The sequence below is a fragment of the Lissotriton vulgaris genome, chromosome 2_1 (genome assembly GCF_964263255.1).
Source record: "Lissotriton vulgaris chromosome 2_1, aLisVul1.2, whole genome shotgun sequence".
NCBI classification, from domain to species: Eukaryota; Metazoa; Chordata; class Amphibia; order Caudata; family Salamandridae; genus Lissotriton; species Lissotriton vulgaris.
In genome coordinates, this window is record NC_141687.1 from 1,057,912,228 (window position 1) to 1,057,930,088 (window position 17,861).

Sequence of the window (17,861 nt, forward strand, 5' to 3'; positions counted from 1 at the left end):
CACAGGGTCTAGCCTGATTTGCATAAGGGACTCTGGTCCGCTCCACGGAGCGCCGCGGCGTCCCCGCCCACTACAGCCGCACGTCGCAGCATTTCTTCCAGCACGCCGTTGCACTGGGTCTCGCGGCTTCCCGGCCCTCTGGTGCGCGGTCCGCTTCTTCTCGTTGCTCGGTCCTGGGGTCGCCGAAACTCCGGGGCAAGGGTTCCGCTAGCTGCCCGGCAGTCGACTGTCCCGGGGGAGGCACTGGACCCGCCATATAGTGGCTCCAATGCAGGATAATTTTAGGATTAATTAGGTATGCACGGCGGAGCTGCGGTCTCAGGTGACCATCAAGGTTGCCGGCAAGCTCCGCCTACCATTGGGACACACTTAGCGTTATAAATTTTCATTAGTGCTGGGAGTGGTTTAGAACCTAACCATTTTGCAAACCCAAACAGAGCCCCAGTCGCCCTGGCAAGGGTATTCTTTTTATGAGCACACTGTGACCCATGACCTATCATCAAAAAGAATCCCGAAGTATGGGAAGGTTGGGACTTTAATAAGCTCCAGCCCTTTACAGAAAAATGTTGCCTTTTTTGCCTGTCCCCCACCTATTGACATAGAGTGTGACTTTTTAAAATTGGTTATTAAATCTAGAGTCCATAAAATGAATAAAACAATCTAAAAGGGATTGTAGCCCTCTTGCCATTCTTGCCACTAAAACTGCATCGTCTGCATATAATAATGCAGGGATCATTTTTGAGCCAGCTCTTGGGATATCCTTACAAGATGAAATGAATGTGTCTCCAAGTTGTTAATATAGAGCGTAAACAGCAATGGTGCAAGGATGCATCCCTGCTTTGCCCCTCTCTTAACTGGCCAAGCTTCTGTTAGTCTCCCATTCTCATTACAACGGACCGCTGCCGTGGTATTCTCATGGATATCGGCCAGGAAAGATATTGGTGCAGGTTCCAGCCCCATACTATAAAGGGAAGCCCATAACTTTTGCCTGTTTACAAGGTCGAAAGCAGTGGACAAATCCATAAAAGCTAGATGGATGTCCCCCTGCTTTGCGACCGTGTACTTACCTATGACAAGATGTAAATTAAGGCATTGGCCCGTTGTGCCCCTTCCCTGTCTGAACCCATACAGTTTTTTATTCATCTTTTCGCTGCGTCCACTTCAGGGGCACTGCGCTCTGTTTTTTTTTTTTTCTTTCTTTTCTAACTTTAACACTAAGCGCAGCGCCCGATGAAGGACACCGCGCTCTATGTTAAAGTTAGACAAGCATTCGCATAGCCAATATCTCTTGCTTTTGGGGCCTTTTAAATATTTAGTTATGCAGCACAATATCCTTGGTGCAACAATGTCAACTGTTGTGTGGCTAAACACTTATAAGGTCCCCAAGGAGAGACCTATTGGCTATGTCAATGCTTGTTTTCAGGTGAGAGCAAGAGCTTTTTGAAGTTAGGCCTTTGGTGTTCTAGTCTAGCCCTAGCATCTTAAGGATATTTTCAACGAACCCATCTAATATGTAACCTAGGCGAAGACCTTAGGCCCTATCAAATGACTTCCTTGAATGGGAGTGATTACGCTTGTGAAATTACATTGAACAGGTTAAACTCTCATGCTCTTCCCAAATATTAAACGCAAGTTAATTTTTTTTTTTTTTGCCGCTAAATAAAGCAACACCTGGACATTTCTGCTTTGTTGTAGCAGCAACTAAAGAAGTTTCAGGGTTTTTACTTTAAAAAATATTCTTATTTGTGTAGTTTGTATTATTTTTATACTTTCAGAGAGCTTATATGTTTACTAATGCAATTACTTGAACCTTTTCAACAATCTTTAGCTATTGGAGAAGGCTGAGGCGAGAGAACGTGAAAGAGAAAAAGAAGAAGCTCGCAAAATGAAACGCAAAGAAGCCCTGTTCAAGAGCATGTTAAAGCAAGCTGCACCTCCAATTGAAATGGATGCTGTCTGGGAAGATGTATGTATGGAATTATTTTTTAAAACATAAGTAAAATGTTTTGATGCTGGTGTGAGCTGTGTTTAATGACTTGTCCTGAGAAAACCTCAGATGAGCTCTTCACGTTAGCATTAACCCACTTTCCTGTTTTATAGGTTATTCAATTGTGAACTAGAATGTACAAAATGCAAATTAAGAGTTAAAAAATAGAGTTTTGAATTAACCTCATTCTTTCAGAGGAAGAGGTACAGGAAGCTCATTTTCTTTCTACATATTTTCTTTTAAAAAGAATAAGGAGTGGAGTTCTAGCTTTGTATTTATCTTGGTAGTAAAATATAGGTTATCTTTAGCAAGACATTGCACATTTCTTTGCAGTCCGATAGACTGGATTTGAAACGTGTTTCCTTAAACCATACTGTATTGTTGCCTTAAAACATAATATAATGTGCATTTGTTACGAACCTTACAGTATAACAACTCCTGACTCAATAATAAGAGGCTCCTTGAGTAAGGGGGCATGGCTGGTAATACAGAAGTTGGAGAAGTGGGGATGGTAGATGGAGGAGAGAGTCTCTGCGTACAATCCAACACAAAATATGCCCCTTTAAGGATGATTCTTTGAATTTTGGGGAAAGGTTATGGTGATTTGAAATTTAGAAAAACTCTTTAGTGTCATTGAAATTAGTTGTAGTTTTTGTTGTTATTTTTAAAGATCTGTTTTCCCGGTGGCACTTATATTAATGTTTGAAGCGGAATTTTAATGTTGCATCCGCATGCTTAACAATCCTGATATCACTCATATTTACATATTTGAGAGATACTGTTTCTGCATTTTTGTTTGGTTACTATTTTTGTTTCTATTGATGTTGAGAAGTCCAGTAATTGAATGTCATATTTAGTCGTTAGTAGCTTGGTACTGTCGAGAAAGCTTTTGCATATTTATGCTGGATATAGTTTATTGCACGCTTGAAGATTTCATTCGAATCTTTAGTGACTTTATACAAATAAAATCATTTTGTTGCATTCCTACAGTTTGTGCAGAACGGCACCTCTGGAGGATTAACATTGGCAGCAAAAAGTTGAGTTGTAAAGGCCCAATTTGAGCTTTTTAATGGATTGGTAATCCTCTTCTAACAATCGTAAAAGATGCCTTTGGACATTTGCGACCTAGTTATCTTATTAAAATTCAGGTCAGTAGTGTTGGCCATTTCTTATTACTGATCTTTCTGGAGTTTTTTGAATAGAGGTCAGAGTTTCACAACAAGCTCTTAGACACATGAGGTTATGTGACCTCTTCTAGTGAGTGGGCATAAAGGCTTGCTATATCAAGTAGCTTCATCTTGGATTGTGAGCATTTAAGGAAACAAAAAATGCAATATTTGATAGCTTATATGTATCCTTGCCATCATTTAATGACCTCTTTTCACAGGTCTCAATCAGATCTTAAACCTGTAGACTGCTACCTTCTGCCCCTGAATTCCAGACTGATTGGTTTTGTATCTATCCAAAGTCTAATGAAGGTGTTTTTTAATAGATTTGAGGATTTGATTTCATTAATATTTAGAGTTTCTGCTGTGCCTTAGAATTTTCAAGGTGTGTTGTAGGTAGCTATGATCAGTTACCGATAAAGATAGTTGGTTATTCAGTTTTATGATTTCTTTCTCAATAGAAAGATGCTAGAAAAGCTACTTCATTTTGTAGTTTCTTCAACCACCAGGTCTCTTTCGTAGCTAGATACGCTGTCTGGTAATAAAAGAAGTCTGATATTCCAGTGCCTCATGATCTTCAAGTAGTCATAATTTGGATAGTACAATCTGAAGCCTCACGACCACTGCCTATCAGGTTGTGTTTAAATCCTGCTTTATTTGTCCTGAATACTGTTCAAAGCGTGGGATTGGGACTAAGTGTGTCTGAGTACTACTGAAACCTTACCAGTCCAACATAAGGTTCAGTATGAAAGTAGAAAAAGGGAAAGAAACAAAAAAAAAAGTAAATTTATTGATTGTGGATGGAATAAAGTTTATGGACAGGTATAGGGTTAGAGTAAGATTTGTGTGAGGAATTATGTAGTGTGTGGGGTATCTGATAGAGACTACTAGCCACAGATTCCCTAACGTAGAATTAACCCAGGCGTGAGACTGGATCCAGAAAACTTTTTACCACAGCATCCCTGCGCGCCAGGGGTATGGCACCACGTGACTCCGCCCTGACGTCCTCCGCAACCGTGACGTCAGCGAGGATACAGAAGTCACACCCCGGCGTGCCCACGTCACTTTTTCTCTCTTCCGCCTGCAACGCGGATCCGGATTGTTTCCTGGCCTGTTTTTGGGCCTTCTATTCTGTTACACGCTTTGGCTTTAAGTGGAGCAGTGTGCGAATGCCTTCGGGCTAAAAGATGTGTACCTCCTGTGTATGATAGTTTGCGGGGAGGCGCTGCACTCGCTTGTATACTCAAATTGTTAATCAAGTAACGATAAAGTGTGTATTTCAGTCATATCCTTTTAGGTGCTCACCTCCTGGTCCATGAGGTGCTAGGAAATTGCAACGACGAAAGCCTTACTGCGAGCAAGGACAACCGCTGAGCACTCTTAATGCGCCAGAGCGTGTAAAGCACGTTTATAGAAGTACTCGAAATGTAATGATAGAAAAGCTAATCTTTTATTTGAAGTTCATTTTTTCAATTGTAATATGAGTTATAACAGTCCATCATATTTCGTCATATGATTGTGATTACATTTTCTTAATTAAAGAGCATCTGCAAATACCTTACATATACCTTGTGCCAAAAATCCACAAACACCCCAGCAAGCCGCCTTTCCGTCCCATCGTGAGTACATGTAATTCAATCCATGAACCTACAGGATTATATATCGACAAACACCTACAAGCTAGTGTGAAAGGCATGTCCACATTTCTACAAGACACTCCTGATTTTTTGATCAAACTCAACAATATTACCATTCCTCTAGATCATCGCAGAATCCTGTGCACGATTGACGTACATTCACTATACACCTCCATTCCCCACAATCTTGGTTTGGAAGCTTTGGAATCAGCCCTTGTTCTCACAGACAAACCACTGGATTTACAATTCTTCATTATGGAACTAAAGCAATTTATGCTACATCATAGCTAATTCAAAACCCCCAACAATAACTACTACCCACAGCTATCCGGAGTTGCCATGGGCAATTGTGCCGCTTCGGCATATGCAAATCTTTTCATGTACCTTTTTGAGAAACAACACATCCTCCATAACCATGATTGGCAACCATTCCTACGCGCATACTATCGTTACATCGACTATATTTTCCTCATATGGAAAGGTAGTGAAACCCAGTTACTCAACGCAATCGAAAACTTGAATCTAGTGAATGACCGAATACAATTCACACACAGTCAATGAATCTGAAATATCTTTTTTGGACGTTCAAATCAAGCTAATTAACAATCAGCTAGTGACATCTATTTTTATCAAGGCTACTGACAGTAATAACTATTTGCATTACAAAAGCTTTCACCAACCGAGCCTCAAACGTCACTTACCATATTCACAGTTACTATGAGCAAAAAGAATTGCATCTACAATAGATCTCTACACAGATAACAGCACCAAAATTATCAATAAATTTTATCAACGGGGGTATCCAAGACACCTCACACAAATGGCAAAAGATCGAGTTGCGGTGAAAACTAGAGATGAACTACTTAAACCTAAAGACAAACCTCACAAACAGGATACTCGCCTAGTTTTTGTGTCTAAATATTCTACATACTCCCCGAAAATTAAAGAGACGATTCGTAAACACTGGCCTCTACTACAATCTGAAACTGACTTCAATAAAATCTTTGATAACCTTCCTATTTTTGCTTACCAGCGTTCAAAAAACATCCAAGCAATTTTAAAAAAAACATCTTCAAGTTCCACGGTCTTCAAAGGGACCTTACCATGCCACAACTGCGGTCACTGCAGTAGCATATTCAAAGGAAATATAGTATCCCATCCCACGCAAGGTACTCAAATACACCTCCAAGTTAATGCAACCTGCAATACCAGCAATGTAATATACCTACCGAAGTGCCCATGTGGCCTCCCCTATGTGGGAAAAACGGAACAGAAAATTAAAACAAGGCTTACAGAACAACGAAGCAACATTCGCACAAAAAAATTGAAGTCCTGCATTGCTGCTCATTACATTCAAAATACCCACAATCCCAGCCAAATTAGTTTTCTGATCCTAGAAGTCATTGAAAAAGTATCCCACAGGTACAACAATGAATACCTGTTGCAACTAGAACTATACTGGATTCATCGCCTTCATGCTCTCCAGCCTAAAGGGCTTAATGAAAGACTGGAATTTAGTTGTCGGACACCTTTATTATCTGATTATGATCGCTCCTATGACTGTCATCCGGAGCTGGCCCTTGTCATCTCCTGTCATTTTTAAGTGTCATTTTTGATTATCCTGTATTTCTTGCATTCACCTTTATTGCTTTTCTTCCCTCCACCCTTTATCTCGTTTGTACCCTTTGAGTGTAATTATCCACCACATTTTCATTCCTCTTTCTCTCATTTCTCAGATTCCCATTGAATGTCTTCTTGATTATGGTTCTGACTGCCATTATCTCTTGCTGATAGACATTATTATTTGTTATTCTTGTGACGGACACGTTCTCGTTGTTAGCGAGTTTCTCTATATACACATAGTTACTCTTGTTTGTTTACTTTTAAAAACTTTATTTCACCCTGTCACTCCTGTCCCCTATTCAAAACTCCCTTTTACGTATTGTAGGCACTCGTTTACATCCATACCACCCGCGCACCTTGTTGCGCCGGTTTTAGTGTTTACTCTTTTTTGTACGCACGAGGTTTCCTTTCTATGTTTATATACGGGGGTTTAAATGGAGCATACGCACAGTGTACGGCATCTTCCGGGTTCGCCCTCACATGGACCCGGTTCTAACTTTGTTTATGGGATATACTCCTCCGCGTAGTTGGTAAGTGTCACTCCCTTTGTACATTATATTTACTATCTCCAAGTGTCTTGATATAATGTTGGCATGTACTAATCACCGCGCACTGTTCAGCCTGTTGTATACTCAGGCTCATTGTAAATTGAAAAAATTATCACGTGCAATTGTGATCTGTGTTAGACGCTTACTTCTACGATCTTGGGCTAAGGGTTTCTCTACACTTTTTAACACCATACGACTGCCTTAATACTCGTACTACCTTTTTATTTCTTTTGTCATTTCTTTTTTTTTTTATCTACCTTATGTCACCCATATTGTTATTTATCTCACCCCTCTAGACTTTCACATTACCTGGTATCTCCAGAATTAGCACGTTCTTACCCACTTATTTACTTATCCCGCTTCACCTTGTGTCTAGCAGCGCACTACTCTGATCTTACCCATTGTCACGATATTCTATTATGTCTACACATTGGGGACATTCCTTACTCCGTGTTGCACTGCCGCCTATCGTTCCATACACTTTTTTGACACTCTTTGTTCTGCTTCATGTTTCCAGTCACGCTGTCTGCACGTTGGATATTTACGTTTTGCTACTTTGAAAACTCTTCTGGTTCTATTTCCGTCTCCCTTAATGCAGCGATACAAATGTATTTCTCTTACATTTCTGCTTCATAGATTCCCCCTGATGAAGTGCTGCGCACAAAATGCATTGGGGATAACGACACTACGGAGTCTTTGAAATTGTTTATACGTTGGATTTTTGGTCAACTTCATGCAATTTTAATCACAATCATATGACGAAATATGATGGGCTGTTATTATTATTATTATTATTATTATTATTATTAATATTATAGTTAAGTTTGTAAAGCACTCAGCTACCCGTAGGTTTCCCGGAGCTAAAACCAAAAAGATGAGGGGAGAGGCAGAAGAAAACTGTTAGATGTTAAATAACCAAGTTTTTACCTGTCTGCGAAACCTAAGGTAGTTGGGTTCAGTTCGTAACTGGAGGGGAAGAGAATTCCAGAGTGAGGGGGCAAGCCAGGCGAAAGAGCGGCCACCCATTCTGGCTTTTTTAACTCTGGGAACTGAAAATAAGTGTTGGCTAGATGATCGCAGATTGCGAGGGGGACAATATTGTTGTCCCAAGAAATTAAGGTAAGGTGGAGCTAGGCCAGTGTTTATTCTGTGCATAATACAGAGGGCCTTGAATTTTGTCCGGTTTTCAATACGAAGCCAATGCAAAGTGCGTAGGGAGTTGGAGTTAGGGGATGTAGCAGGTAATTTGCAGAGTAGTCGCGCTGCCATGTTCTGGACAGTCTGCAGTTTACGGATCACCTCTTTACAGGCTCCCAGGAGAAGGATGTTCCCGTAGTCCAGTCTAGAGGTGATTAAGGCCTGGACCACGGTTTTCTGAGTGTCCAGGGGAAGCATCCATATGATCTTACGCAACCACTTAATGATAGTGATGCAAGTGGAAGAAGTTTTGATCACATGGTTCTTCATGAATAGTTGGTCGTCAAAAATGACGCCGAGGTTGCGTGCTGTTTTAGACGGGGTGGGTAAAGTGCCCATTTGAGAGGGCCAGTGTTGGGGTCCCCATAGGGTGGTGTTATGACCAAACAGAAGAAGTTCTGTTTTACCCCCGTTAAGTTGCAATTTGTTGTCCAACATCCAGGCTGCGATGTTGCTCAGTCCTGTACAGAGGGAAGAGGAAGGGGAGTGAGAGTCAGAGGAAAGAGAGTAGATGACCTGGGTATCATCGGCGTACGAGTAGATAGTGAGCCCAGCTTGCTCCGCAATAGTCGCTAAAGGTCTGACATACAAATTGAAGAGCAAGGGGCTCAAGATGGAACCCTGCGGAACACCGTACGCCGATGTGAAGGTTTGAGAGGCGGATGAAGCAGAGAAAACCTGAAAGGTGCGATTTGAAAGAAAGCTAATACACCAGTTGAGAGCTGTGCCGTGATGCCAGAAGATCTAAGGGCGTTGATGAGAATGGGGTGGGAAACCGTATCAAATGCGGCACTCAAATCAAGCAAAATGAGTGCCACGGTTTTCCCCCTGTCTACTCGGGATCGGATGTTTTCAGAGACCCCTAATAGAGTGGTTTCTGTTGAGAAACCAGATATAAAACCGAATTGAGATGGATGTAAGATTCCACTCCCTTCCACATGGGTAGACAGTTGGGAATTGATATGCTTTTCCATGATTTTTTTAAAAAACGGAAGAAGGGAAATAGGGCGGAAATTAGATGGGATGCTAGGGTCCGCATTTGCCTTTTTTAGCAGAGGCACTATCATTGCATGTTTCCATGCAGAGGGTACTGTAGCTTCTCTAAGGGAGGCATTGAGAAGATCCATAATGAGTGCAAGGGAAGAATTGTCCAACCTGTTTAGTATTTGGGGGGGAAGAGGGTCCAATGGGGAACCGGATTTAATTTTGCTGATAATATCAGAGAGAGTCGTGATGTTGAATGGATCCCATAACTCATATTACAAATGAAAAAATAAAAAAAATGAACTTCAAATAAAAGATGAGCTTTCCTATCATTGCATTTCGAGTACTTCTATAAACGTGCTGTTCGAGGCATGAGGGCTGCTGAATTCATATCTGTGCATAGATCGCCGCCTAGTGTTGGGTCCGGATGATTGCACATTGTTGTCCTGGAAGAGTCTTCGAAGTATCACGAGATAGGTGGCTCCTCCCCTGGACTACAGTGCGCATGGGCATCCTCTCCATCCCCAGATTGTTTTTTCCGCCATTGGGTTCGGATGTCTAATCTCTTACTCCAGTTACTTAACTTGTACTCTTCTGTTCCTACGGCCAAAAGGCCTTTCTTAGCGTCGGTATTGTTTCGTTCGGTGCCTGGCCCTTTCGGTTCTTCGATCGGCGTCGAATAAAGACTCTCGACGATTCAGGCCCAGACTACATCGACGATGGAACGGACCCCGTTTAAGCGGTGTCCTGTGTGTAATTCCAAATATTCGAACTTAGATGTGCACCCAGTGTGCAACACCTGCTTGTCCCCCGACCACGACGAGTCGAAATGTTTCGCCTTCTCAAAGTTCCGTTCTAAGAAGACTATCAAACTTCGGCGCGCGGCGAGGCAGTCGGCCCAGCAGTCGGCTCCGGCGCCTGCAGACATTTTCGATGCCGGGGACGAGGAACTCTTCCAAGATGAGGAAGAGGCGGAAGATGACGTTCCCGAAGAAACGTCGGAACCGGCGTCAATGCTGAAAAAGTGCAGTGACTGCAATCGACAACGAAGAATGCACCCTCAAAATCGAAAGGGGGAAAAGACTGCTGAAAGCCAGAATAGCCATTATCCCCCCTCCCCCCCAAAGAAATGTGATGCCTCCCTCCAGGCATTTCGAATCTTGTCGAAAACCTTTGACAGAAACCACACAGGAAGAGAGTCTGAGCAGTTGGAATAGAGGGTCTGTACCAGGACATCGACGGGTTGGATCAGTCTAGTCCATCGCCCCTGGATAAACATTACCATATACATTGCATTAGACCGGGAGCGGGAGCAGCGGAAATACCGGCAGACACCACAAAGAGACCTTTGCCCACCGTTTGAGCGCAGGAGCGCTGTTGGACACTTCCACCACCCGCGCCGCCGCTCCAGGACCACGAATCCCGGCTGCCTCTGCGGGGGCGCGCATTACTGATGCGAGTTGAGCGCCAGGAGGGGCTACAAAGCCACTGAGCGTCGCGTGACGCAGGGGGCGAAGCCCGGGCAAAGGGCGTGCCCTCTACGGCCAGAGGAGGCTGGGCTGGGCCACCCCCCTAACTTCACTCTTACACTGTAGTAGGTACTTATATATTGTTACTAACCTTTTCATGCACTGACTTCTCCTTATTCTATGCGAGTGGACTATTTCTAGTACCAGCTACGAATAGATAATTTTCAAGTGCCACCTATATTTTTCTGGTTCTACGTAGCATGAGGAAGGTAACCAAAACCACTAGGATGCCCACCCTAAGGTCAAATACCAAACAAAAGGTGGTTGCCCCTCAACCAGTTCACACACTCACAGCAATTGATATAATGCTGCAACAGACCATAGGGGCAGTATCCACTGCTATAGCCAACACAGAAAGGAGGATATCTTTACCACCGACAACACTTGTGCGTGATTCACAAGATGCAGTAGATGATTCCTCGGTAGCAACCATAGACGTTACTGATGATCTAGACCTAAGTCTCGGTGTTACTTCCTCCTTCGCTGAGCTCCCGTGTGCTCAGCCCCCCACTGAGTCAATAGGGGACATAGAAAATACTCAGCCCAATTTATGTACTTCACGGGATGGTGGGAAGTTGAACCCAAGCAATAAAGTGCCAAAAAAAGCTAGTGAAGCTTGTGCACATAAGAAAAAAAAGGCCCAAAACAACACGCTAAATCACAATCTAGTGGCCCCAATTACCAATTCTACACCAGGTATACCTTGCTGGGTAGCAAATATGGTAGCTGATCTCAAGGCAGACCTTGAAGATACGATCATCGCCCATATCAAGCCACTTATGTCAAAAATTGACAGATTGACATCCCTAATAAACAATAAAGGGACGGGTCCTAATAGACAAGCGGGAAATGATGGCACATTACCTAAAGGGGGGCTAAAAGGGGGTACTACCAACAATACATCAAAAGACAAGGCTACACCACTCAACCAATCCTCAGCTAATAAATCTAAGGAAGCTACGCAAAATACCGTTCTGATTGGGAAGAAAGCCCCTGCAGCCCCAAACCCTAGTGTTGCTAGTACCATTCCGCAGGTCCAACCGAAGTCAGGAAATGGAAATCCCCCAGTCTCAGAAGATAAAACTGGCCAAAATTCTAAAAAAAAGTACAAGCACAGTCACTCCCCAAATAAAAAACCAAGCGGAAAAGGCAAGGTTGGCACGCTTTAAGACAATCAATCTGCCGCCTGAAGCCTTGCCTTTTGTGGTTGTATTGACAGGAGTGCCACCCATGAAGGAGGGAAAAAAGGCAACACAAATTGAGCTAAAAAATAAATGCGTACAATGGCTACAGCTAAATAGACCTTTACCTCCAAATATTTCTGGGGAAATACTCAGTCAGAAGAGGGGAATGGATAGGCAGAAGCATAAAAACAATAGCACGGGACATCATAACTATCAACTTTAGAGATACAGCGGCAGTGAACTACATATGTAATGCACCAATACACAAATCCACCCTTTACATCTTTCATACTTCTACCCGTCCATACCCCAAAGGCAAATCCAGAGAAATAGAATGTTCGAGGCATGTGGGCTGCTGAATTCATATCTGTGCATAGTCCGCCACCTAGTGTTGGGTCCGGATGATTGCACATTGTTGTCCTGGAAGAGTCTTCGAAGTATCACGAGATAGGTGGCTCCTCCCCTGGACTACAGTGCGCATGGGCATCGCCTCCATCCCCAGATTGTTTTTTTCCGCCATAGGGTTTGGATGTGTTTTCGGTTCCCTCCTTCGGAACCGATAGTTGTTCGATTTCACTTGAGACCAAAAGGTCTTTAGGCTGGGCGTCGGTATAGTTGCGTTCGGGTTCTCTTACTGACTCTCAGCTCCTATCTCCTACTGCCCTTCCACGTGCTTCGACGCGGACGGGCCTACACTACCGCATTTGCGATGGAGCGGACTCCATTCAAGAAGTGTCCGCTATGTCACTCGAAATATTCGCACCTCGACGTGCACCCTGTGTGCAACACATGCTTGTCACCGGATCACCGTGAAGACACCTGCATGGCGTGTTCAAAGTTTAGGAGTAAGAAAACTTTGAAGATTCGCCGGGCTAATCGACTCCAGGCACAGTTGTCGGCTTCGGCACCCCCACCTGATGACATCTTTCAGGAATCGATCGAGGAGGAGGCCGGCGTGCAAGAGTCGGACTCTGGCCCCGCGTCCGAGGAGGAGGCCTACGACGCGGACGAGGAGGCCTGCGACGAAGTCTCCGGTGAGGTAGGGGACGACGAACTGATTTGTGCCGCGATGGGAGATAGCTCAGAGGAAGAGCATCCCCAAACGGACTCCGGGGTTTCCCCCCGTTATACGGCCCAGGTCGAGGGATCGCCTTCGGGCCTTACCCGAGATCTTACTATAAGTCCTACGTCCCCGCCTCCGGGCCCGGTCACGGACATTTCTGGCAAGAAAGCGAAAGTGAAGGCAACAGGTTCCGCACCCTCAGATGCGAAAACGAAACCGAAACTGGCGTTGGTGAAGAAGGTTCTGGAGGCGTCAACTTCCACGAAACCCAAAATGGCCGACTCGAAGAGCCACGCCAAGATGGCCGACCACAAAAGCCGCGCCAAAATGGCCGACCCGAAGTCTTCTGGGTCGGCACCGAAGGTGAAGACTTCCGACGCGGCTGCGTCGGCGCCGAGTGGGGTTGCGGACCCGAAGACGGCTTCGAAGAAGCGTCACGCTGACGGTGCGACAGGCCAGGGGGCGTCGGCACCGAAGAAGAGGCCTGCCGACGACCGGGCTCTCGGAGGCGAAGAGTCGCTCGAGACGGTTCAGCCCTCGGCATCCCTTACTAAGAAGGTGGGAGAATCCTTGAAGCGGATCCGACAGTCCACTGTGGTTCCCAGCCAGGACACTGTCGTGCCTAGGCCCACGCCGAAGCCTGCCAAGGAACAAACGCCCATCCGTTTTACCCTTCCTCCCAAGTCGGCGCCGAAGGCCTTCGCGCCTAAGCAGAGCGGACATTCTCAGGAAGTATTGACGCCGAAGGCTGCCTTGGTGGTATCGAAGCTTCGGCTCCAACCCCTCGCGGTGGAGGAACGTCGAGAGGTGACGATCGACGCCAACACCGGAAAATTGTCGCTCCTCAAACGAAAGATTACGTCGGAGCCGCCATTGGAACCTTTTAGGATTCCACTTAAGAGCAAAAAGTACTCTGCGGACTCTTCGGCTCTGATGGAACCTCTGTCTCCACAAGCCATGGAACGCTCGCCGGCCCATTCCCCAGTGCCTGACGTGGACGAGGAGAATGACGAGTACAACTATCCTGCGTACTCGGATCCGGACGAGGAGCAGGTGCCCTGGACGGCAGGAGGCGACACCGACGACCTGCAGTCAGGTCAGGACACTCATCTTTTCGCCACGAAGACGTCCCCGACGGAGGACTCGGCGGCGTTTAATGCATTAATAGAGAGAGCTGCAGCGAACCATGACGTTGAACTGCACTCAGACCCTGTGGATGCGGACTTCTTGGTCGACACCTTCTCGGTAGCCGAAAAGCAAGTCAAGACGCTACCTATGCTCAAAGGGGTGCTGAAGCATGCACAGGAGGTATTCAAGGAGCCCACCCGGGCGCGGGTGGTCAATCCTCGCATCGACAGGAAGTATAAGGCGGCGCCCACGGATCCCACGTATATTAAGGGACATTTGCCATTGGACTCCCTGGTGGTGTCCAACGCTCGGAAGAGGGCGAATTCGCAGTCTACTGGTGATGCTCCTCCCCCAGACAAAGAGTCGAAGATCTTTGAGGCATCAGGCAAACGCATTGCTGCACAGGCAGCAAACATCTGGAGGATCTCTAACACTCAAGCCCTGCTTGCCCGTTATGATAGGGCCCATTATGACACGTTAGAGGCCATCCTACAACATTTGCCTGACCAATACAAGGAGGCGGGGGAGATGCTCATTCAGGAGGGTAAACTCATTACTAATGCATCCATTAAATGTGCCCTAGATGTAGCAGACACTGCCTCCAGGGCTATCAATACAAGCGTATTACTCAGACGCCATGCCTGGCTTCGAATTTCTGGGTTCAAGCCCGACATACAAACCACATTACTGGGTCAGGCGGTGAATCCTGACCATCTGTTCGGCCCTGAGGTGGATGCCTCCCTAGAAAAAATGAAGAAAGATACCGAAACTGCCAAGTCTATGGGGGCTTTACAAAGTCAGCAGTTTCGGGGTGGTTCTTTTCGCCGCTCCAATTCAAGAGGCACCTCAAGAGGCCAGGCACCCCAGACCACGCAGTACTACAAGGGTAACACCCAGTCCTCGTATAACAACAACAAGGGCAGGGGTGGCTACAGAGGCAATAACATCAAGGGCAGAGGACGTGGAAACAACGCCTCCAGGCCCACCGCCTCCAACAAGCAGTGACGTCTTGTCACTTCCCCCCGATCACACAACACCTGTCGGGGGGAGACTACAGCAGTTCCTGCCGGCGTGGAGGTCCATCACCACGGACAGGTGGGTGAGGTCTCTTATCCAGTACGGGTACTGTCTAGAACTTACGTCCATTCCACCGGACATACCACCAAGAGGCCGTGCTATGTCCGACGAGCACTTGACCTTGTTGCAGCAAGAAGTACTAATCATGCTGCAAAAAGGGGCGATAGAGCTCGTTCCATTGCAAGAACGGGGAACAGGGGTTTACTCCCTGTATTTTCTAATCCCCAAAAAGGACGGATCACTCAGGCCGATCCTGGACCTCAGGCCCCTGAACTGGTACATCAACTCAGAGCACTTCCATATGCTCACATTGCAGCAGGTGCTTCCCCTGCTTCAACAGGGGGACTTCCTAGCAACGCTGGATCTGAAGGATGCATATTTCCATATTCCCCTGCATCCTTCACACAGGAAGTATCTCAGATTCAAGATCTTAGACCAGCATTACCAGTTCAGAGTCCTGCCGTTCGGGGTCACCACGGCACCGAGAGTTTTCACCAAATGCCTAGCGACTGTAGCAGCGCATCTCCGTCGCCAGCACGTCCATGTCTTCCCATACCTAGACGACTGGCTTATTCAAGCAAAGACGGAACAGCAGTGCGTAGACCACGTGTCACGCACCATTCACCTCCTGCACGATCTGGGATTCTCTCTGAACTACCCAAAGTCCCATCTCCAGCCCGCCCACGTGCGACAGTATCTGGGCGCGACGATCGATACTCTGGCGGCCACTGCGCAGCCGAGTTCAGTGAGAATCGCCGGTATCCAGGCGCTGATCCACCGATTCAGACCCCAGACCTCGCTTCCAGCGAGGGTGTTCATGCAGTTGATAGGCATGATGGCCTCCTGCATCTCCATTGTCCCGCACGCGAGACTACATATGCGTCCGCTTCAGGAGTGCCTGGCACGTCAGTGGACTCAGGCTCATGGGCAACTGACAGACCTAGTGTTGGTGAGCGGTCGGGCGTACAACTCTCTGCATTGGTGGAACCCACAAAACCTTTGCAAGGGCCGACCATTCCAAGAGCCTGTCCCACAGATCATCCTGACAACGGACGCCTCTCTCCAGGGATGGGGAGCGCATGTACTCCGTTACACGGTGCAGGGACTATGGACACTTCAGCAGAGGAAGATGCACATCAATGTGTTGGAACTGATGGCAATCTTCATGGCCTTAAAGGCGTTCAAAGTACATCTGTGCAACAAGGTCGTGTTGATCCGGACGGACAACATGACGGCCATGTACTACATCCAGAAGCAAGGGGGGACACACTCTCCACAGCTGTCTCATCTGGCTCAGAGCATGTGGAAGTGGGCCATTCAGAGGAACATCTTCCTCATGGCAGAACATCTCCCAGGCAAGGACAACCAGATGGCGGATCTGCTCAGCAGGCACAGCCATCAGATGCACGAGTGGGAGTTACATCCATCAGTACTCCAACCGTACTTCCAAAGATGGGGTCATCCAGAGATAGACCTGTTCGCCACAAAGGAGAACGCAAAATGCCAAAGCTTCGCCGCCAGGTTCCCACACCCCCAATCACAGGGCAATGCGATGTGGATGAACTGGTCAGGCAGATTTGCGTACGCTTTTCCCCCAGCGCCTCTGATACCGCTGGTGGCACGCAAGCTCAGGCAACACTCGATGACGCTCATCCTGGTTGCTCCAACGTGGGCTCGCCAACCATGGTACACCACGTTTCTGGAACTCTCCGTGGTACCGCATCAACGGCTTCATCTCACTCCCAGCCTTTTGACGCAGAGCCATGGCGACATTCAGCACCCAGATCCGCAACAGCTCAACCTGGCGATCTGGCTCCTGAGGTCCTAGAGTTCGGCTATCTCAATCTTCCTCCCGACTGCATGGACATCATTCGGGAGGCGAGAAAGCCCACTACTAGAGCTTGCTATGCGGCTAAATGGAAGAGGTTTGTCGTCTACTGCGTGGAGCACAGCATTGACCCGCTAGACGCTTCCATTCACAACATCATATGCTACCTCTTTCACCTGTATCGGTGTAATCTAGCGTACTCTTCCATCCGCATTCACCTGTCGGCTATGGCAGCATACCTCCAAAATAGACAGCACCTGTCACTCTTTAAGGTCCCTGCTATCAAGGCTTTTCTGGAAGGGCTCAAAAGAGTCATTCCACCAAGGACTCCACCAGCTCCAGAATGGAACCTCAATGTGGTTCTTACAAGGCTGATGGGTCCTCCCTTTGAGCCACTACACTCTTGCGAGCTGCAGTTTTTGACCTGGAAGGTGGCGTTCTTGGTAGCAATCACATCGCTACGGAGGGTGAGCGAACTGCAGGCGCTCACCATCCAAGAACCTTTCTTCCAGGTACATGCCAACAGGGTGGTGCTCCGCACTAACCCTAAGTTCTTACCCAAAGTGGTCTCGCAGTTTCACATAAACCAGACAATTGAATTGCCGGTGTTCTTCCAAAACCCAGAGACGCTGGCGGAGCGGATGCTCCACACACTTGATGTGAAGAGAGCCTTGATGTATTATGTGGACAGGACAAAAGATTTCCGCAAAACCAAACAACTCTTTGTTGCTTTTGCCACACAACACAAGGGAAATGCAATCTCCAAAGCAGGAATAGCTAGATGGATAGTAAAGTGCATTCAGATATGCTACGCTAAAGCTAAGCGCACTCTCACTATCCCACCGAGGGCCCACTCCACTAGGAAGCTGGGGGCCTCTATGGCGTTCTTAGGTAACATTCCCTTAGAAGA

The 17,861-nt window shown here is 46.5% G+C and overlaps 1 protein-coding gene across 4 annotated transcripts in view; it reads left to right on the forward strand.

Moving 5' to 3' along the window:
* PRPF40A (pre-mRNA processing factor 40A) overlaps positions 1-17,861 on the forward strand; it is a 963,502-nt gene that overhangs the window by 516,717 nt on the left and 428,924 nt on the right. For all 4 annotated transcript variants that reach the window (XM_086956681.1, XM_086956683.1, XM_086956684.1 and 1 more), the window contains exon 21: positions 1,829-1,966. In XM_086956681.1, coding sequence (XP_086812807.1) covers positions 1,829-1,966 — 138 coding nt within the window. The remainder of the gene's footprint in view (positions 1-1,828; positions 1,967-17,861) is intronic.